The 22529-nt window shown below is 40.3% G+C and overlaps 1 protein-coding gene across 3 annotated transcripts in view; it reads right to left on the reverse strand.

The window, feature by feature from the left end:
• LOC134212214 (uncharacterized) overlaps positions 1-22529 on the reverse strand; it is a 730451-nt gene that overhangs the window by 18607 nt on the left and 689315 nt on the right. For 2 of the 3 annotated variants that reach the window (XM_062689869.1, XM_062689868.1), the window contains one exon: positions 14771-15940. The exons of the other annotated variant lie outside the window; for it this stretch is intronic. In XM_062689869.1, coding sequence (XP_062545853.1) covers positions 14771-15940 — 1170 coding nt within the window. The remainder of the gene's footprint in view (positions 1-14770; positions 15941-22529) is intronic. 3 annotated transcript variants of the gene reach the window in all.

The raw sequence follows: 22529 nt of genomic DNA on the forward strand, positions 1-22529 counted from the left end.
ACGCCTCAAATTTCTTGACAAGGGTGTTTTTTTCGTATCTATAGTGTCACAATAGTTGAACGGGCTTGGTAGTCATATGGCTACTGCTTCTGCCTCATACGCAGGAGGTCATGGGTTCAATCCCAGCTCCATTCCATTCTTCTACTTTGTGTCTTTCTGAATATTTCTCATGTTCTAGCAATCGCTAGAACTGGAAATGAACTTCCATTTCCCTTTCCCTTTCCATTTCAATGCTATACTCAACTTGACGATTCTTGTAGTCGCTGCTAGAATTGAAAATGAACGAAAAAGCTTGTTTCCTACTGCAATAAGAAATTCTATCAGTTGCTTTCTCCTATCTCTCACATTGGCAGCTCGTTAACCAAGATGAACCTCTGCCTCTACCTAACTCAAAAATTCCAACAAATTCCGCATGAACTACGGGCAGTCAATCAAGCTCAAGCTCTATAGTCACAATAGCATAGCATAGCATATTTGACCGCACACTATCCTGGGTAGGCTGTCGATAGGGACGTTAGATGCGCCAGGCCCTTACGATCAGTGGGGATTTGGGTGGGAAGTGTTGATTAGATACCTACTTAAGAAGATGCGGAGAACCCGCGCGACCTTGGAGTTGGAGTTTGGATGGGTTATTAAGGGGTGCTTTTCTGCGTATTTTAGGGCCAATTTCTTCACCTCCGCTTAGGCCTTAAACCAGGTTTAAGTGTATGGGTAAGCACCACTTAAGAGTTAAGCGGAGGTGAAGAAAACGGTCCTTAGTGTCACAATAAGTGAATAAATGATGGAGTATTGGCAACAACAAAAATTGAACGTGTTTTGTTAACACGAAATCGAATGAAGTTATTAAATAGTTAAATGTTAATTGCTAAATCGATTGGAGTCTGTAATGAATATGGTTACGGATGGTATTACCGGCAGGGTTCAATTCCCGGGACTTTTGTGAATTTTGTGCTTTTTGTACGAAATTATATTATCATTATATTTCGAGCGGTGAATTCGTAAGGAAGCAAATAACAAACACTTGTTACAAAAGATCACGAGTAAAGTCATCACTGGCGGAGTTAGACTGGGGCACGTGACCCACTTAATGAGATATTTCCCTGAAAATTAATTATATACGCCACATGGTTCAAAACTGGAATTGGAATTGGAAAATTGCAATTGAGCATGAGCATGAGTTTTCGTCAGAGTTTTGAATTTCTATAATTACGCATAGTTAGTGGGAATTTGGAAGGCTCTAAAATGAACAAATCTTGGAATCATTAATTTTTGCCTTTCTCGTACAACAAAGTTGTACCAGAAGGCTATAATTTCACTCCAAAAGTGTGTATGTGTGTAGCCCATAAATATTTTTTTGTTAAACGCGTTTCATATAGAAGGGCTTGACAGATTCGAGTGCAACTGGTTTCATTCGACGGAGCAAATTTCCTAGTTGGACACTATTGTTTTTGTTTTTTAATAAATCAATCAGTTTGGATTATATTTTTATTTTTTAATCAACAAAAACACAAATGCACATTGAATCATTAATCATTTTAGCCGTGGCGCAACCCACGGTAACCCACGGTAAGTAATTTTTAAGCAACGTACTAGAATTGCACCAAATCTTTTTACCGCCGAAATGTAGGCAATAAGCACTGCATTTACAACATTAATTCGAATTCAACATATTGAATCGAGAAAGGCATCATCACCACCGGTGGATAAATTTGGGTTTTTGCCTTTCTCGTACAACAAAGTTGTACCAGAAGGCTATAATTTCACTCCAAAAGTGTGTATGTGTGTAGCCCATAAATATTTTTTTTGTTAAACGCGTTTCATATAGAAGGGCTTGACAGATTCGAGTGCAACTGGTTTCATTCGACGGGGCAAATTTCCTAGTTGGGCACTATTGTTTTTGTTTTTTAATAAATCAAGCAGTTTGGATTATATTTTTATTTTTTAATCAATAAAAACGCAAATGTACATTGAATCATTAATCATTTTAGCCGTGGCGCAACCCATGGTAACCCACGGTAAGTAATTTTTAAGCAACGTACTAGAATTGCACCAAATCTTTTTACCGCCGAAATGTAGGCAATAAGCACTGCATCTACAACATTAATTCGAATTCAACATATTAAATCGAGAAAGGCATCATCACCACCGGTGGATAAATTTGGGTTTTTTTAATTAGGATAACCACAGATAACAGATATTTAGGCTAGAACAAATTTTATTGAAAATCCTGTGTAAACTTTTGAATTGATATACGTTGGCCCACTACTGCCATCTACTCAACTGATTGCGGCAGTACATACGGACGCAGCTGATTAACAACCGTCGAACACAGCCAATGCATTTGACAGCCGCATTCGGGCTGCGTTTTCAATAACAATGATCCTTGCGCCATCTCCAATCGATTACCAAACGCGGTCTCAATCTATATAATAAAAATGAAATGGTCTGTGTTCGTATCCGTATAACTCGAAAACGGCTGGATGGATTTTCTTCATTCCTTAAGCAGATATGTTCTTTAATGTTACCGACGGGTTTATATGATATTTCTTCTTACGAAAATCACGACTTAAGTTGAGTAAATCGTGAAAAACTGAAATTAAGATTTGTATAGTTTGGGCAGTTCAGAACGCATATTTTCGCCAACTATGCAGGACAACGTCTGCCGGGTCGACTAGTTTGAAATACATTTGAATTAACGGTTGCGGATGTTTACACACGTATCGGATGCCAGCCTCAATATCTGTTATCTGTGGGATAACTTTGTTTCTATTAGTTCGTTACTCTTCATTCAACTAGTTTATAAAAAACTATTTTTCCTTATTCCACAACTTTATATATCTTTAGATCTACGTTATCCGATCTTAAAAGTAAGACTGGAAAGAGCATATCTGTTAAGTTACAAGAGGCCAGTTTTGTTGAACAGTGTAATCACCTGGACTTGTAAAGACATTATACTAAAAAAAACTTTATAAGATTTTTTTTGCGAATCTGTTTTGCGGCATACTTATCCAATTCATTCTAATCTCTAATATCTATTTCGGAAAGGTTTACAAAAAAAATCGTTTGAACTTTTATTGGCTAGTTTTAGGAGCATTCAAGTATGGGGGCCAATAATGTGTGTAGACAGCCACGACTATTATTTATTAAATTCTGGCCCAAAATTGTTCCAGCCATAGTTAAATGTCAGTACAGGAATGTATTGGTAAAATGAGTACTTTTAAGTACTTATGTGAAGCATTACTACGTATATTGGAGTACAGGGGTTTGCACTATGCAGGAATTTCACTAGTCTGCTCCTTATGAACAGACATTAGTCATGACAGTCATTAGTATGCTTAGTTTTTACTCCTGTTGATCGTCGTTACTAAACGCTATGTTTGCAACCAATGCTCCTACCCATAAGCCATCACATCGCGACCAAGAAACCACAGGTAACCAAAGCAAGTGTTTTCACTCATTCACCTTCAGTGGCTCTAACCGTTGTTAATTTTATGGTCGCGACTAAAATATTTTCGAGATTTTATTAATATATTTAAGACTAATATAAACAATTTCGCTACGCAGTTTTTCAAGATGACTAAATAAAAACCCAACTTAATTCACCGAGTGGTTATACTGCCTTTCTCGCATTTAGCAAAGACACCAACCTTATATGGCGTTGATATGGTTCGATATACCATTTTCTTTATAACTTTCAAACGCAACAGTCGATCGCTTTAAAATTCAATAGTGATCAACTAGGCTTTGCCCCCTGTCGAATGAAACTTGTTGCGAGAAAATCGGTTAAGAATTACTATATGAAAAGTCGTCTAATGTTTTTCTTAGCTTTTGTGCACACACATACACACATACATACGCACGGACAGACAGACATTTGTTCAGCTCTTCGAGTTGAGTCGATTGGTATATAACACTATGGGTATCCGAGGCTTCTATAAAAAGCTTGTTTTCGGAGTGAAATGATAGCTTTCCGGTACAACTTTGTTGTACGAGAAAGGCAAAAACGTATTCTAGAGCTCTCATTTTATACTTGCCAAAGATCTCATTAATATCGTCAAAGATAAAATTCAATAAGAAATTTAAATATGTAATTGCAAAAAAAAATAGCTTAATAAAACATATACTGAAGGATCGAACTCAGAACCTTACGATCTGCTGGCGTAAACGCTAACCTTTGCACCATTTGTGATCCGTGACGGTTGTGCACTAACACACGATGATATGACAGATAAATCACAGGTAACTTTGGCTTCATGCCGTAGGTAACTTAAACACTACAACGAGCTTCACGACTGTCTTTATCAAGATGAATACACAGCTAGGTGTTTCAATGTGCTCAATTTATGGACGAGAAGAAGGCGGGGGTGAAAAATTCATTTTCGATGCAAAACATAAACAAAACGGCTGGCTCTCCCATACTAAAATCCAAGATGGCTGAATAGTGAATTTGGCAGATTGGAACACCTAGTGGTATATTCATCTTGGTCTTTATCTAGAGAGGGTCATTTTTTGCAAAACATCGTTCACGTTCTCCATGGTAACGAGACGTACTCATGGCCTTGGATGTAACTAAAACAAATGACAAGCAAATTATGTCCTCGTCCTGACAACGCGGCTTTGCGATTTGATGAGCCTATTGCGATTGATTTATACTGCAAGGGGCCGTCCAGAAACCACGTGGTCATAAATGAAGGGAGGGGGGGTTTGGAAAATGACCACGATAAGCCACATGGGGGGAAGGGGGTGTTGCTCTCGAACCACGTGGTTTTTTTTACAAGAAAAACTTTTGGTGAATAACAATAGCGGTGTAAAAAATACAAATCATTAAAATTTAATGATTTAATCATTAAACGCAAAGCACATCTTAGGGCCGATGCCCACGTAGCGTCTTTTCAACTCAGCGTTAAAAAGACGTAGGTGTGCATCGAGAAAAACCGGTAACGCAGCGTCGGTCGCAACGCCGATGCATATCTGCGTTATTTGACCATCTTAGCCTTAGATCCTATTTCCATAAAAAAAAATAAACGAAAAAACAGGTTGCGATTCAGTCTCAATTTCCACAAAAAAAATTGAAAAAGAAAAATGAAAAAAAAAATTTTTTTAATTCCGCCGGGGATGGTTTTTGGCATCACGCCGCCGACACTTTTGCATCAGCGGACTGCAGCTACAATTTTAAAATCTGTTCATGTTTTTACAATAATCCAAGAAAAATCTTCAAAAGAATTTCTTGTGGATATTCAGGAAAAATCCAGTAAAGAAATTTCTTGTAAAAACTTTGACCTTACTTCATACAATCCTGATAAAGTGCTAGCATTTAGAATGTTTTTTGAACAATTCTCTCTGGAAAATTTTGCCTGGAAATTTTGCTACAAATTGGTCATGAAAAAAAAAACAAAACATCTCCAGTGTAAATTCCGAAAAAAATTTCATGTGAATTCTGTCTGAAAATTCAAAACAGTCTCGTGGGAAATACATATAATTTTTGGTGGAAAAAAATGTTCATATTTTCATATATTTTTTTACATTCCAATGAATTTCTTCGACAAGTTCTTCAAAATCTTCACCAGAAATTCTTTTTCATTTCCAAAATAAGTTTTTCGAACATTTTAGGGAGTGCACTTCAAAATGTTCAGTCTCCAGTTAGCCTTACGAGCAAAGGCGTAGGATTGCCAATCCGGAGATGACGAGTTCGATTCTCGTTCCTGTCTAGGATGTTTTCAGGTGGGAAACATTGTCGACACCCTAGGTATAATGTATCCATCGTACTTGCTACATAAGATATATAATCGTGCAATGGCTGGCATTTAAAACTTTCAATTTATAACTGAGGAAATGCTGATAGAATAAACTAAGTTGAAAAGCAGACCAACTTCCAGTTGGAAGAAGAAGAAGACTTCTAAATTTTTCAAGAAAAAATCTTCTGAATTTTCATAAGAAATTAAATAGCCAATGTCACATGAAACACTTTGATATTACCGTTGATTTTTTGTTTTTGGATTTTTTTTTCAAATTTGGAATTTTGAAATGAAAATTTTTACGCTCTTTGTGAATTCTATCAAATTTTTTTAAATTTTCCAAGTATTTTTTTATTCGAGGCATTATTTAGAATTTCAACGGAAGAGTCTATGGATTATCTTCAAAAAATACTTTGGATTTTCAAAGAATAAATCTCTAGAATTCTCAAGGTTCATGTTTTTTTGAATTTGCACCATAAATTCTTCCAAAATTTCATGGGAAATTCATTCTTCTTCGGAAATTCATTTTGATTTCTTTGTAGGTTCAGCTAAACATTGCTTTCAATCTTTACCATGCAAAGAAGCACAAGAAATGATTTAGAAATTTTAAGGAATTTTCACATCAGAAAATCTTTAAAATTTTGATTTTATTTTCTAAGGAATTCCGATTGAAATTGCTTCTAAAGTACAACCTTCTCAAGTACTACAAAAGTACATTTTTCCGTTATTTCCACTTGTAAAAACATCGGAATTTCCTCGGGAAATTCATTATTAGTGTTTCAGATGAACTTTTTTTTCGATTTTCTATTGGAAAATCTTAGGAATTTCCATCGGAAATATTTTGGCATATTCCGAATAATTTATTTTGGAAAAAAAAACCGCTGAAAATTTCTAAGAATTTAATTTGAAAAACGAAAAAAAATTCAAACGGAAATTTAGAAGAATTTCCTTTGAAGATTCATTAAAGTTGCCCAGGATTTGAAAAATTTTTTTTAGGGATTCTGTAAAAAAAAGTAAGCTGTATTTTTTTCTAATTTATACTGGAAATTCTTCGGAATTTGATGATTATTGGAATTTTCATCATAAATATGCATTTCGGATCCTTCTACGGATTGTTCTAGTTCTTCAAAATTTCTACCGAACATTTTTCGGAACTCTTCCACAGAATTTCGAAAAAAAAGTCGTTGAAATACTGAAGATTTTTCCGTGGAGACTCCGAAGAATTTCTTCTCAATATTCTAGTTTTTACGAAATGAATAATTAGGATAATTGATTGAAAAATTTCATAATGCACCTAATTAGAACATTTAGGTGCATTATTAAATTTTTCGATCAATAATGCACAAAATTCTAGTAGTGCGTATGAAAAAGGTTATGACATAGAGAAGCTTGCATCTAAAAAATCAACATGAAATTCTAAATAAAATGCTTTTTAAATTCATAAAAGGGTCTTAGAACTTAGAAAAAGTGGCAGTGTTCCAGAAAAAAACACTCCAATTCCTAAAACAATCTAGGTTAAAAAATAGTGTTATAATAACGATTGCAATTGAATTCCAAAACAAATCTCAACCCTTTCAGGACGGATGGGTCATATATGCCCAGCATTTTAGATTGTCTATTAAATCACAAAAGAGAGCTAGGCCACCATTTTCTTCAGTAAAATTGTTCATCTAGATATTGGCTTTACAGAAAAAAATATGGGAGCTCAAATTTGACTGACCCTGAAAACTCAGATAAACGAAACCTTGGGAAGATTTCGATTCTAAGAGCATGCAAATGAAGTTGAAATGTTTGAATCATTCTGAACACTCAGATAAGATGAGTCATCCTGAACGTTAAGCCAGTGATTAATATTCAGGAATACGAGATGCTCAAGGTACTCCAAAATGCTCTCAAGTTCAGCCCACGATCAATCAAGACATTTGCAATGTCCTCATCATCGGTATGTACTCAATCCGATGAAATAAGCATATGATCCTAATTTCCATTAACATGAGATCCAAGAGACGAGGTACCCAAAATTATCTTGAGTCAACATCAAGTTGCACAATGACTAAGAGGTTTGTTAGCAAACTTTTTGTAGGGCCTTAGAAGCACTGGGTTCACGGACTTGAATGATTAAGTAGTTCAAACATTACGACTTCCAGGACGTTTTTTAAAACCTAAAAGTTTTGTATAACTTAAGTCGAGTCAAGTATGAAACATTGAAGACGACCTTACTGTTGAGGTCGAAATACGTATATGTCAAGGTACAATCAAGTGGTGGAATTAAATGGGAAGGTACAAACTCGTCTTATGACAAGTAAAGACATTCCATTAAAAAGCTCAAAATAATTTTCTTAACTAAAAAGTCTGTAGTAGCTTGTATAAATAATAATTGTCATATCAACCCAATGGACCTAATGGGATATTATATCATACATCATTCATAATTTGGTTAATTGGATAAATCGAATGATCCGAACTCCAAAATGATAATTGATCTATAATACATTCATTCCTCTGGCATCATTGGATTCCACGAGTCAATATCAAAATAAAATTTCAATGGAGAATTTTGAGAGATGAGCCAGCTCTAGATTGAAAATCTATTTATTAGAGAAAAAATAGAAATTTTCCATAATAGAATAGGAAATTGCCAATGAAGAAATTAGGGTATGAGTATTAAATAAACATAGAATTACTACAAATAATGCAAAATTTCCATAAACAGTTGAAAATTTCCCACAAAACAATAATAAATTAGCACTTGTAAAAGTAAAAATTGCAATTATGTATTTAAAAAAATCACCAATAAAGAAATTAAAAAAATATAGGGATATTTTGGAAAATTTCTAAACCATTACAAATTTTTCTCGAAATTTTTATAACATATTCGCGAGTCCGCATTTTTTTGTATCCTCCTGATGCATCGAAGGTATGCGAGTTCTAGATATCCTAATACCTGATACACATTACAACATGATAACATCATCAACATTTTCGAATTAATGAAAATTTATAATTTCCATGCTGGGTTTAGTTTGATTTTGAATCAGTTGAAATTATCCATCTTCAAAATTGATCGGATTAACCATATGTTTTAGTTACATAGGGTTTTTCTTAAATTTTTGTACTTGCAAAAAAAACCACGTGGTCAAAGGGGGGGGTGGGGGGGGGGTCTGCCAAATAACCACGATAGACCACATGGGGGGAGGGGGGGTTGAAAATCATCAAAAATATGACCACGTGGTTTCTGGATGGCCCCCAAGTCAAACGTTGCTCTATATTGCTTGACTATGAGTCATATGACTATGGACTATGCTGCCGCTAACCGCAAGTCGAGCACATCTGTATCTGGGCGTCCATATACAGATGTGCTCGACTTGCGGTTAGCGGCAGTGTGACTATGGCAGTGACCAATCACAAGCCTGCATATGAACAAACAAGTACCACCAAGTCTGATGGATCGCAACGTCTATTGATGACCATCGTGAGCAGTGAGTCGTCGGATTTGCAATCAACCGTGATGTCCCAAGTAATTTCAATTTCTGTAATGTGCTCAGGCATGTGCAAACTAAAAAACGAGAAGTATTGAATCGCGAAATGGCAGACACTTTTTTTTCTTTATAACCGTGATTTTTTGAAGTTTATAAGTTCTTCACTCGTCAATAATATCAAGGCCACTTGGCCGGGGAGGAGGGACTCAAAGGTCTAACCGTCCATTAACAAAATTTACCTAAATTAAACTCTATAATAACATTTTACAACTTAATACTAATACCTTAAATTTTAGTAAAAACTGTCAACCCTTTCCTTCCCATGGTAGCTGTAGAGCTCCATCAAATTTTGCACCTTCCAACATTCATCGATTTATTTCAACAACAAAAAGCAGTATTTAGCGCAACTTTATGATTTCATTAGGCTACAAATGTAATCAATTTTGTGCAAACATAGTGAAACTATTGAAAACAATCAAGTATTAATTTACAATCAAAAACTTTTTTTTTCGTTTTCCACAAATTTTAGCTATGTCAAACATCTTTTGGTCTAGCATTTTTTTCAAAGGCGATTCCTTTCCATCGAAATCTTTGGAAAAAGTCGTGGGAAAGTGAGGGTTAATGGATACAAGTGGTTTATCAATGAAAACAATGACGCTACAAAACAGGCAACATTGATAAAGTCTAGACCAACATTTGAAAAGGGTGTAACAGCCAAAATTTATTCCTTCTGATTCTTCGTCCACATATCCAAAATTTATTCCTTCTGATTCTCCGTCCACATATATCGTCCACAAATGTTGGTCTAGAGTATTCCCATTCCAGAAAACATAGTGCGAAGGAAATGCAGACATGTTTTGGTTCCCAATATGCGGGTCCTGATAAGAGAATACGTTGCTCTTTGGAGATGCTTGGGTTGGCTTGAGGCATGGAATATATCCCAAAAGTTGCAAACTAACCTGATATTCCCTTTGGTCATGAAACTTCCGAACGGAGATATCTGAACGTTGGTGATCAGCTTTGGAACACTGAATTGTTGAAAAGCAGCATTTCCGATCTTACATTGCTGCAGTAAAAGACCCCAGGGAATAAGGCGAAGACAAAGGTGCTGTTTGAAAAAGAAGGGCGCCACAACATTTGAAGTAAAATTAATTTTCTTGTATGGGCAAATCATCCGTTCTCATCAACTACGCATCGGATCAATATGAAAGCTAGGTGAAAAAGCAACAAATAATTTTTAGATTTTTTGTACCCACGACTTGTTTTACAGTTCTAAACAATAAAAGAGATTTCATTGCAGTTTCATTCTAGCAGTTTACTTTAAACTTTAAGTTGTTCTCCACCTCGTGTGTGTCGAAGGAACATTTAAAAATTAAGATATCGAACAGCAGATGTTCGTAGGTAATGTTTGGAGGGACGAAGAACCCGGGTTAAGGACTTACAAACCTTGGGTAAGCCATGGAATGCCCGAAAGACTTCGGGAACTTGCTCCCGGAATCGATTTCAGGATGCATGTAAGGCCATTTGGATTACATTTATTTGTATAGCCCCCCCTATAAGAAACTGATTAGGGCGACGATCCTGGTAGCTTCGTCCGATAAAGTTTCCTGATGCTGGCAGGTATCCCGTAAGTATGTCTAGGAACCTGATATTCGAAGCATCGGCAAAGTGATCCGGATGATAACACCCTTGGAGAGCAAAAGAGTCGTTCCCCAAAACGTAATAATAATCCGCGATTTTCTCTACAACATTCATAGGAATGTGAACGACAAGCGTGTTTTTTAGAAGGTGTTGCACTTTTTACAACTGTGCGAGTCGCGACTGGAGGAGCAAATCCGCAAAAATCGCGAAATCCGCGACTGTTGTAACAGCCTTGTAATTGACCACTTTTAAAAATGTTACGTAGGCTCAGGTGACCTCAGCTGGTTACTCAGTTCAATGAGAAAAGGCAATCATTTGTTGCACAGAGTATGGCAGCAAAAAAAAACCCGCTCTTCTTGATCAATTGATCATTTTTACGGGTGATCCGTATTTTTCGGTGGATGTCCAGTGGCAAATAAGGTCCTTAGTAATATCGGCACCAACATTTCGAAAGGGTGAAAAAGCTTCTCCCGTCGCTGGTGGGCTAATTTTGCCCACCAACGCAATCCCAACCCCACTGATGGAAGCTGAAAATTCTCTGCTTTTATTAAATGGCGAATAAAATAGTTAGAGGCTTCAAAAATATGAGTTTATTTGGGAAAGTTGACTTTAAAAAATCTAATCCGATAAATTTACAAATAACAAATAGTTTCATATCGAATTTCCAAGGAATTTCACATGAAAACTCCCAAGGATTTCTATGAAAACCGTTCTGCAACGTTGTCCATTAAGCTTTTAAAATATATGGATACGTTGGCATAAAAGGATGTTTATAAACGGAACAAATCGTCTTTGTTGCGAAACGATTTGATGCTTGCAAGAAAAGGTATTAAGGAAATACTGGCCATTCACAAATTGCGTAACGCGAAATTGCGAAATTTTAGACCCCCTCCTTCCCCGTCGTAACAATTTTTGTATGAATGAATAAATTTATTTGTATGAACCGTAACGCTCGAGCTGAGCGCTTCCTAAAATTAGTCTCAATAATTGAATAAATTTTTATTGAAAGACTTTGTATTGTACATAATATGCATAGCAATCAGTAAATCAAAACATATCGAATCATGCCACCGCAGCCAACACAATGTATGAAGGGCTTTTTTACAAAGGCTTGAAAACCTCCTTTCGAGGGGTCGGAATTCTTCTTTCAACCAGCCCAGTGGTTCGGAAGCCTCTTTTCAAAAGGGTCGGAAGCCCCCTTTCAGGAGAGTTGCAAGCCCCTTTTCAAGTAGCTCGGAAACTTTCGAGGGCTCGGAATTCTTCATTCGAGTAGCTTGGAAGCCTCAGAAGGCTCAGCAACGTAATTTTAAGAGGCTCGAAAGCCTTCTTTTAAAAGGCTCGGAAACCTATTTTCAAACGAGAGATTTGGAAGCCCCCTTTCAAGAGCTTAGGAAGCCCATTTCAAATGGCTAAGAAACTTTACATCGAGTGCATCGGAATTCTTTCAAGAAGCTTGGAAGCCTACGGCTTGGCTCAGCAACGTCAATAGATGATCAATGCCTTCCTTCAAGAGGCTCGAAATACCTCTTTCATGCTGCTCGGAAGCACCGTTTTATGAGGTTCGGAAACCTTCTGTCGAGGAGCTCGGAATTCTTCTTTCAAGTTGTTCGGAAGCCTCTTTTCAAAACGGTCGGAAGCCCCCTTTCAAGAGGCTCAGAAACTTTCTTTGGAGGGTCTTGGAATTCTTCCTCCGAGAAGCTTAGAAGCCTACTTTCAAAAGGCTCAGAAACGTCATTTCAAGATGCCCAAAGCCTCATTTCAGGAGGCCCTTTCATGAGTCTCGAAAGTCCCCATTTAATAGGCTCATTCGATTCCATTCGAGGAGCTAAAAATTATTTTAACCATCCCCCACGACTGGCTCGGAAGTCTCTTTTCAAAAGGGTCGGAAGCCCAGTTTCAAGAGGCTCGGAAGTCCCATTTTCAAGAGGTTTGGCATCCTCCTTTCTAGAGTCTCGGAAACCAACTTTCAAGAGGCTCGGAAACTTCCTTTTGAGTGGCTCGGAATTCTTCTTTCAAGAAACTTGGAAGCCTACTTTCAAAAGGTTCAGAAACGTCATTTGATTCGTAAATGCCATTTGGTTAAGTTTTTACGGAAATGCAAAGCCCTGAAAAAGCGCAAACAGACTTTGCAAAAATGGTGCACTATTTTCAACATTCACTGAGTCAAATGGCGAAAATAGAAGATAAAAGCATCGGAACAGATTGTTATGCGATTCGGGAGTATATGGTGAGACATGAAAAAGGTAATTCCACGGAATCAGTTCTACACGATCTGTGCTGGTAGAATATTGAGGAGCCGTTAAACCAGTTAATTTATAGAAATTCTTTAGAAAAGCAATGATTTGGAAAGCAATTTGTAAGTGTGGAATGCTCTCAAATCCATTTGCAATAATCGATACAGTAACAGTTGACGTGTACGTTCGAAAATTCTTGTAGCGGCGGCTAATGTTGATTATTCTAAATTAGCATAACCCAGTACTATTTGGCTGATTTTGGCATCATTGTATTACGCAATGGACACGGTAAACTGGTACAAAGCAAAATGTGTCGAATCCATACTTAAGAAAATGGGTTTTCTAAACCATTCCAGTGAAATTCCTATTGAAACTTTTCCAGTGAAATTCCTATTGAAACTTTTTGAGCTTTGACAAAGGCACATTTGTGAAAGCATATTAAGGCAGCGAACTCTATCACAACTTTTGAAAAAAGATTGAAAGTGTAGCCTAAATTGTTTTCAATAGGTCTGTCTTGAAACTAAACTAACTTGGCGTACGATTAAATGGATCTCGGATAAGTGATGCTGAACTGCACTAAAACATAGTAAAGCAAATAAAAGCGAAACACCCTATGTATTGTCCCGGATGAGGATGTTTCCCCATAATTATTCATCCTGTTATGTTACTGTTCGATACGTTGCTATTTTGATAGCCACTAGCCACCGCGACTCCGGTAATGGAAATAGTGTATCTTAAGCTTGTCACAAATTAATGCAATGACTTGAAAATTTCTCAACATGAACGTAACTGATTTTGTGAACAAACGCATAGAAATTAATTTCTTATTTTAAAAAATAAGTTCCCGTCTGTTGCTTATAAATTATTTTCAGAAGTCGGTCACATCATTAAAAGTCACATGCAGACAGAAAGCAAGGCAAAAAACACGTTTACTGTTTGTACATTTTGCAGTATTAGGCCATCACCTGCTTTAGGAAACTAAAATCCATTAAGAGTTCGAAAATTTAAAATTAAAATCCCCAGATTTCATCATTCTTATTTTATCATTTCAGAATTCACAAGGAGGTTGTTCAAAGATGTCAACCCGTTTCCATCCACAATAGTATAATCACAAATAAACGTAATGCTTCTAAGTGTAATGTTGAAATTGGAGCTCCAGCCGTTTTTTGTCTACATTTGAGACTTTTCTTATTGCAAGATGTACAACATATTACGTCTGCTTTCTGTGGTATCACACAGCATTGTCAAGGAGTACATTTCTTTTGTTTCACAATTTAAGACAAATATTTTTAAATGGAACACTTTAGGAAATACAAGTAAAATAATAGAAACTGTGATATTATTTGAAACTGTTTGGCTCACAGTTTCCTGCTTTGCAAGCATATACACTACACATACAAAACATTAACAGTATGTATAACATTCACACCAGGAAAAGAGTAACAAACATATGTATTGCAAAACAAATTCTACACACAAGTAGGAATAATTTTGCGCTGCTGTAAGTTTCATTTCAAACACTTTCAAAAAAAATCAAACTTAGTGCATTCAAATCTACTTTACCGTGCATTTCATTGTGCGTATTGATAATATACAAAAACAAATAAAAAAATAACTAAAGATTGTGTAAATTATACAAAATTAAACATAATTGCTCTAGAAATAATAATAATATACATACTCCTCCTGGTTTTGGTACTATTTCGACCGCTACGGCGCCTCAGCGAACCTGGTGGGGAACCGCCACCCTTCGGCAGTGGAGCGCCACTAGTGGTGCCACTACAGTACGCATGGGTGGCGCTGGTGTTACCGTTTCCGGTTCCCATAGTGCTACCGTGCAAATTACTACCAGTGCTATTGCTACCACTACTACTACTGCTGCTACTGCTAGTGCAGGCACTACTGTTGCCTCCGGTTGCGGTGGCCACTTTCAAGGCCGCCAGTTTGCTGTTGTTGGCAGTTTGAATTTGCGAACTCCGCAGCAGACGGCTAATGAACTGAAGATTAGGTGCAACGTTCGCCGGATCCTTGTCCTCCTGGGACCCACCAGCTGTTGTCGAGCTGATGGCAGCGGCCGTTGGCTTCTTCATATCCATCGGGAGGTACTTTTGATCTTCGATTATGCTTTCCATCGAGCTACGAGATAGCGGCATCGCGAATGCAGAATGATTGCTATCAGTGCCCTCGAACAAGTGATTGCTGTAATAATGCTGTTGATCGGGAGGAGACGTCGACGGCAGGTACGAGCATGATTTATTCATATTTTCATAGTCCTGTTGACTGGGCCCAGATGGGACGACAGATGACGATGGTGACGAGGTGTGGATGGCGCTGCCGTGCAGGGGACATAAATTATAATGACTTGTTCTGCTGCCGTTTCCAACAACGATGATCGGTAGCGCTCCGCCAGATGGACAGGTGCATTTGAGCGAAGCAATCGATAAACTGGATGATTGCTGGTGCTTACGGTTCCCGATGCTCGAGAGCTGATTATACTGGGCTTGCTGGCCTCCACCCGAAGGTAGAAGGGTTCCATTGTGTGTGACACGTATTGCACTTTCCTCCGTTAGTGGCAGGGACCGGGTTCGGTGATGGACCGGCTGAATCGAACGATCGACCAAAATTCCACCCGTGGCGTTCTTGCCGAAGAAACCACCTCCTCCTCCTCCGGATAGTGGACCGTTAAAACTAGGATTGCTACTAACATTGCTACTACTGCCGAGAATGTTCTGTGAGGATTTTTGCTTTGCCATGTGGGCAGCTGTGCTATTATGATGAGGAGAATGGCTTAACATGGGAGTGGCGCTTGGTAATGATAAAGCTCTCTGATGGAATATCACTGCGGATGTAACTGCGGATAAGAGAAAAAGAAAGAAAAAACGGAAAACGAAACAAACAAACAAAAACATCACAGTGACATCACTCGACGGGACACATTTTGAATTTGGTAGTGAGTGAGTGGTGAGGTGGAGAAAGAACAGAAACGAACCACGGATCATGGTTATTATACAGACATTGGGGTAAGAGGAAAGCATGACAGAGAAAGAGAAAAATTATTCGAAAAAAAAATGCCGAGAAAATTGGAAATCATTATAGTCGGTTGATCCAGTCATAGCGAAAGGCAGTTTTCAGTAGCAGGTCCTTGCGGATGTTGTCCATTGATGGGGGTCCAATTAGTGCGTTCGTTGGTTGGTAGTCGTTGCAGTAACTGTGTCATTGTTCATCTGTTCTTGTGCCTCGAGTCATTTCTGGAGGGTTGGTTTTAATTCACTCGTTCCTTATCCAGAACGAGTCAGTTCAGTATATTTGGGGTGCACTTTAATGTCTCAAGGTTATTTTTCACAGCCATGCAGATAGGTCGTGTAGTATAGTTGGCTCATTATGCTCTGAACTGCATCTGTGACAGTCGTTGTGATTTGATTATCCTTCGAGGTGTTAATCCTTACACGTGCTGGCGATTAGGCAATCGTGGCCATTATCACGTATCTTATCTTCACAATCACTAGTTTAATCCTAACCTCTACGAAGTTGTAGAATAATTCCCAGTGTGAAAGTCATTACATTTGGAAACTAATACGTGTTCTGACCTATGCGCAAGTGTTAAGTGTTATGTGCAACTACACAGCAAGATCATGCAGTTATTTCCTGAACGTTGCGTCTTTTGATGACGAAATGAGCAGTTTGCGTTATTTACGTATTTTTTATCTAAATTCCGTTTCACGTAAATATGAATTTAATTTAAAAAAAATGAGCACGCTTAACAATTTCGTTACCATGACCAAGACACCTTATTTGTGGTTTGTTAAAAATCCTAAATAGCTCACGGTGTGTTTGTCCGAAGAGGCTTATCTTCAAAAAAATAGTATCTCTAAAACACTCGCTACACGAAAGTATAGGTTTTCCTCTTTCACGTAGGTGCATTTTTAAAATGTTCTATGAGGGTCATTTTTCCATACATTTTGGGGGGTGGGGGTCAAATCGGCTATCATTTGAGATTTCTATGGAATGTGCACCAAAAATAGTGAAAAAAAAATAAAAATTATTCTAGATCCCCCGATAGAACATTTTAGTTTACCCACTACATGAAAGAGGAGAGCATCTACTTTCACGAGGTGGGTGTTTCAGAGATACTGATTTTTGGAAAATAATGTTTCCCCATAGACACACCGTGAGCTGTTTAGATTTCGTTCATGATCACAAAAACTCATTGTAAATTGTCTAATGCCTTAATAGCTTTTAAAAAATAATTCAATGATCATAAAGACCGTAGTAAATTGAAACCCATACATTTTCAATAAAACTGTAGATTTTTTTTTGAAAATTCGTTTGTAATGAAATTTTGAGATCCAAGATTTTTTTTAAATCTCCTGCATATTTTTTTGCGGTCGTAGTAAATTATTGTGAAGCCATAAATCACTCTGGAAACCTAACACTACCGTTAGAAACCATACCGTTTCTAAAAGTTGTCACAGTACGGTTAGCGGCGTCAGTCGTCCAGGCGTATTTGTGTGCTGTCGAGTGTAGGTTCGATTACCACTCCAGTAAGGGGATTCTATAGGAAATACCCGAATACTGGAAGTCGAGTCAAGAATTAAATTGGATAGGACAAACACGTTTTATAACAAGTGACCCGACTACCATTTACCCGAATGTAACATTTACTCGAATTAAGGAAAAAAAAAGTATTGACATGTTTCAAATGGAAAAATGAATAGAAAGGATTGAAATTGATTTAACCCTTTCAGGATTAAAATTTTCCAACGATATTACACATTATATTTGACATATTCCATTTTTTGTCGTGACTAATAATAGAGAAATGACAAAACAAGTTGAAAAATATTTTTTCGTGGTATGTTTGTTTGTTTGTTTGTGTATTTACGACACGTTACACCGGAAGGGTGCATTCGTGTCGGAAGGAAGATTTTTGGGTGTACAATTATAAATTCTTTACATTGTAATATTTTCTTTTTATCTTCTACTCTTCTTCTCACGTTTCTCCTCATACTTCTCTCTCTCTCTCACTATCTCCTTAATCTTTCCTACCGGTGCTTCCAAGCTGGTTGCGGCAGAGCTGTGAAATAATAGCGCTTCCGTCTCCGTGGACCACTGTAGGAAAAAAAGGTACAGCGGTAAACTCTGCGAGTGTGTGAAAACACTGGTACTTGCCTGTGGGGCGCATTGCCCCACAGTACCAGCTGCTGTCGAAACCATTACACTAGTTTGCCAATACCGACAACAGCCGGCACTGGGGATGCGCTTTGTGTAATATTGCTTCGGTAACGGTCCTTCTCCAGGCGAGAATACGGTTGCGGTTTGATGGTAACCTGTAATGTTTTACAAGACAGTATCTGCTGGTGGATGGATAGACCGAGTACTGACCTGTGGGACGCCAGTGCCCCACAGTGCCAGCCGTTGCCAAAACTACTACACCACTGTTTCCAGATACACCGGCAACAGCCGGCACTGGTGAAAAGGCTTTGTGTAGTATTGTCGACTGGATTCATCTTGCTCGTGTGTTGACGCCATTTACAGCTGTTCAGACAAGTTTGTTTGCTGTAGGAACAGTAGCAGTCTCTTCGTTGTTTCGTCGGCATTACCCAGGGCATCTCTGAGACTAGTTGCGTTGATGTCGTTGTCCCGTCGCTGCTGCTCATACTTCCGACAATGGAGGATGATATGCCGCACGTCGATGATAGTTCCGCAGCACTCGCAGGTGGGCGGAGGATCCTTCTTCAGCAGAAATGTATGGGTCAGTCTCGTGTGACCAATTCTTAGTCGGGTTAACGCACGTTGGTCCGCTGGATTGGTCTGATCCGTCCACCGGAGCGTATCGTCCTTGATTTCTCTTAGTTTCACGTCTCGGGAATCGTGCCACTGACGGTTCCATCGCCATCGTATAGCCTGCTTTATCGCTCTTAAAGCGTCTTCGCCCGGAATGGGCATATCGATTGCAGGTTGTCTCCTAGCCTCGTTTGCTAGTCGGTCGGCCTCGATATTTCCATTAATGCCGGCGTGTCCCGGGATCCAGCAGAATCGGACTGGTTTGTTGCGCATCACCTTTTCGATATCCTGTATCCACGGGTGTTTTGATGCCCCGGATTGTAATGCCAACAAACAGCTAGCCGAATCTGTAAGGATCACCATTTCACCCCTGGTGTTCGGGGTCGTTACAGCTTTCTTGATTGCATATGCTTCCGCAGAGAAAACACTGCACGCTTGCGGAAGGCTGAACGATCTTGCGAGGCCGGTCGTGTGAAATGCGGCGCCTACAGCATCGTCAGATTTTGAGCCATCGGTGTAGATCACCGTCGACCCACGAAATCTTGTCGAGAGTAATTGTTGGACGACTGGTATAGCTATATCCGGCGGGGCCCCGGCTCGAACGCAGTTCTTCACATCCCACACTATTGATGGTCTTCGTGCATGCCAGACACGATCACTCTGCCTTGTTACCTGATCGATAGCGGGAAGTGCTGTGCCCGTATATTCGTAAAGACGGTCTGATGCCCGGCGGATCAGCGGAAGAGTGCTGTTGTTGAGACTTTTTGTCATAATTCGGATGGCCGTTCGCGCTATCGATTGTGTGGCAAGTAGTCCAAACGGAAGAGTGCCGGCTTCGGCCATGATGGAGTTAATAGGGCTGGTCACAAACGCTCCGGAAGCGTAGCGTACCATTTTGTTGTATACTGAAGCGAGGGTCTCCGCTCCTCCTCGGCTCAGTAGTCCAATTCCGTACGTCAACTTCGCTGTGACGATCGCCGAACCCACCTGCAGCAGAGTTTCTCGGTTGCCACGTGGAAGATTCGCAGTCGTGATTCGCACGATTTCTTCACCGCTTTACAGTGCGGCTTAAACGTGAGCGTTCGATCCAGAGTGACTCCCAGGATCCTTAGACGGTTGGTTTTTGGGACGGGAATTCGATCGATGGTGATCTCTTGCGCCGGCTCTCGACGCGCGTTGGGGCTGCAGTAAAACATTTGCGATTTGGTCGCAGATATAGAGAATCCCACGCTCTTCGCCCATTTGTCCACAGCTTTAACTGCGGTCTGCAACCTGCGGTGTAAACCTACCCCTTTTGCTCTACGCACCACGAGGAGGATGTCGTCCGCGTACAGAAGAATTTCAACTCCGGCGGGTAGCACGCGGAAAATAGGTTGCATCGCGATGAGAAACAGCGTCACGGATAGGACGGAACCTTGAGGTACTCCGTTCTCCAGGAGGTACTCTTGAGACACATGTCCTCCTATGGACACCTGGAAGGTGCGTTCCGAAAGGAAACTCTGCAGTAGATTCAGCATCCGACCACGTATTCGCCAAGACCTTAGAGTCCGCAAGATGCCGTGTCGCCAGGTGGTGTCGTACGCCTTCGATAGATCCAGGGATGCTATTAGGCAGTGTTCGTCAGTAGTAGGCAGCGACCTTTCGAGCTCGGCAAAGTACGTATCGGTGCCACGTCCAGCACGAAAAGCATGTTGGCGCTTGTCGAGTCGTCCACTTGATTCGAGCTCGGTAATCAGTCGCCGATTGATAATCCGCTCGAGAAGCTTCGCCATGCAGCTGGTAAGCGAGATTGGCCGGTAGGCATTCGGTCCGGAATCGTGGCAGTTTGGTTTTGGGATAGGTACCACGATGGCATTCCGCCAGCTTGCGGGAAACTGGCCACTGCGCCAGATGTCGTTCAACAGTTCGAGAAGGGTCGTTTTTACGGGGAGTGGAAGACGTTGCAGCAGAGGGTATCCGATCGAGTCTGGACCTGTTGACGCACTTCGCCCTTTGTCGAGAGCCCACAGAAGTTCGCTCAGGGTAATGTCGATGTTGTACATATCATCATTCTGGTGCGAAAAATCAATAGACCGTCGTTCAGCTGCCGCTTTCGCCATCTGGAACGATGGAAGGTAGCTTGAAGTCGCCGATCTCTCGCAATACACTTTCGCCAGTTCTTCTGCCACTTCTTCGGGATCGTCCGTGAATTCGTCAGCTCGCTTGAGGACTATTGGGCGTTGTTGCCGGTTACCGCGCAGAGTATTCACCGTCCGCCACAGTTCGGTTGTCGTGCTGCTGGGTGATATTTTGCCACGAAGTTTTCCCATGACTGTTCTTTTGCCTTACTGATTGCCTTCCGTGCCGCTGCTCGTGCTTCCTGGAATTTCGCCAGCGCTTCAGGATGGCCCGGATCGCATTGCTGCATACGTCGAAGGGATCGGAGACATTTTCGCCTATGTCGAATTGCTGCTTTCGCTTCGGGACACCACCATGGTGCCGCTTTCGGTCCAATTCGGCCGCTGGTTCGTGGGATGGATTTTGTCGCTGCTGCTAGTATCTTCTCGGTGAAGCTGTCAACGTTCCACTCGGCATTTGGCCGTATGGTTAAGGCCGTAAGCCGCTCGTACAACGACCAATCTGCTTGATCGTAGATCCACTTTTGTCTTGTCGTTTTGTGGTTCATCCATCCGGGGATGGACAAGATGATCGGAAGGTGGTCGCTATTATGCGTGTCCGACAGGGTTCGCCAAGTAAACCTAGGAGCCAGATTCTCAGAGCAGATGGTTACGTCAATTGCCGAGGTGTTTCCCGTAGCCGGATCGATGCGGGTGTGTGAGCCGTCGTTTAAGATCACCAAACGATGGGTTAAAGTAGTCTCGGCGATGAAGCGACCAAGCGGGCTCGACTGTTGAGACCCCCAAACGAGATGGTGCGCATTGAAGTCCCCAAGAAGTAACAACGGTCCCTCTAGCTGTTCGAATAATTCACCTAGTGCAGCCTGACACTGCGTAGAACTCGGCGGGATGTAGACAGATACCACCGTTACCTGGATAGGTGCGTGGATACGCACTGCGATAACTTGCAGGGTGGTGTGGATCTGCACACGCTCGAACGGTATACCTTCTCGGATGGCTAGCCCAACCCCGTGTTGCCAGTAGTGTACGCTGTTCGACTCCAGAAGTAGCGTATAATGCTTGCCGACGAAATCTGGTGCAACAACGGATTGATTCACCTTAGTCTCCTGTAGTGCAACGACGCAGGGCTCGAGATCGGCGATAAGGAGTTTCAATTCGCTAATGTTGCCCCTGAGGCCACGCAAGTTCCACTGTAGGGCGAAAACGGAACCGGAGCGGCTATCCGTTGCAGATCGTGTGGCGGACGACGATGTAGATGTCCTACGCGTCGACGGGTTAACTCTAGGAGATAAATTTGCCGCGGTAATCTCTGCAGGTGTTTGTATTATACTGGGACTTGCCTGTGGGACGCTTTGCCCCACAGTGCCAGCCGCTGTCGAAACCATTACACTAGTTTTGCCAATACCGACAACAGCCGGCACTGGGGATGCGTTTTGTGTAATATTTCTTCGTCGAGACGGGCCTTCTCCGGGTGATAGAGCTGTTGTGTATGCAATGTTGACCTGTAAAGTTTCGCGAGACAGTATCTGTTTGGTGCAA

This window comes from Armigeres subalbatus, chromosome 2 (assembly GCF_024139115.2).
Source record: "Armigeres subalbatus isolate Guangzhou_Male chromosome 2, GZ_Asu_2, whole genome shotgun sequence".
Lineage (NCBI taxonomy): Eukaryota > Metazoa > Arthropoda > Insecta > Diptera > Culicidae > Armigeres > Armigeres subalbatus.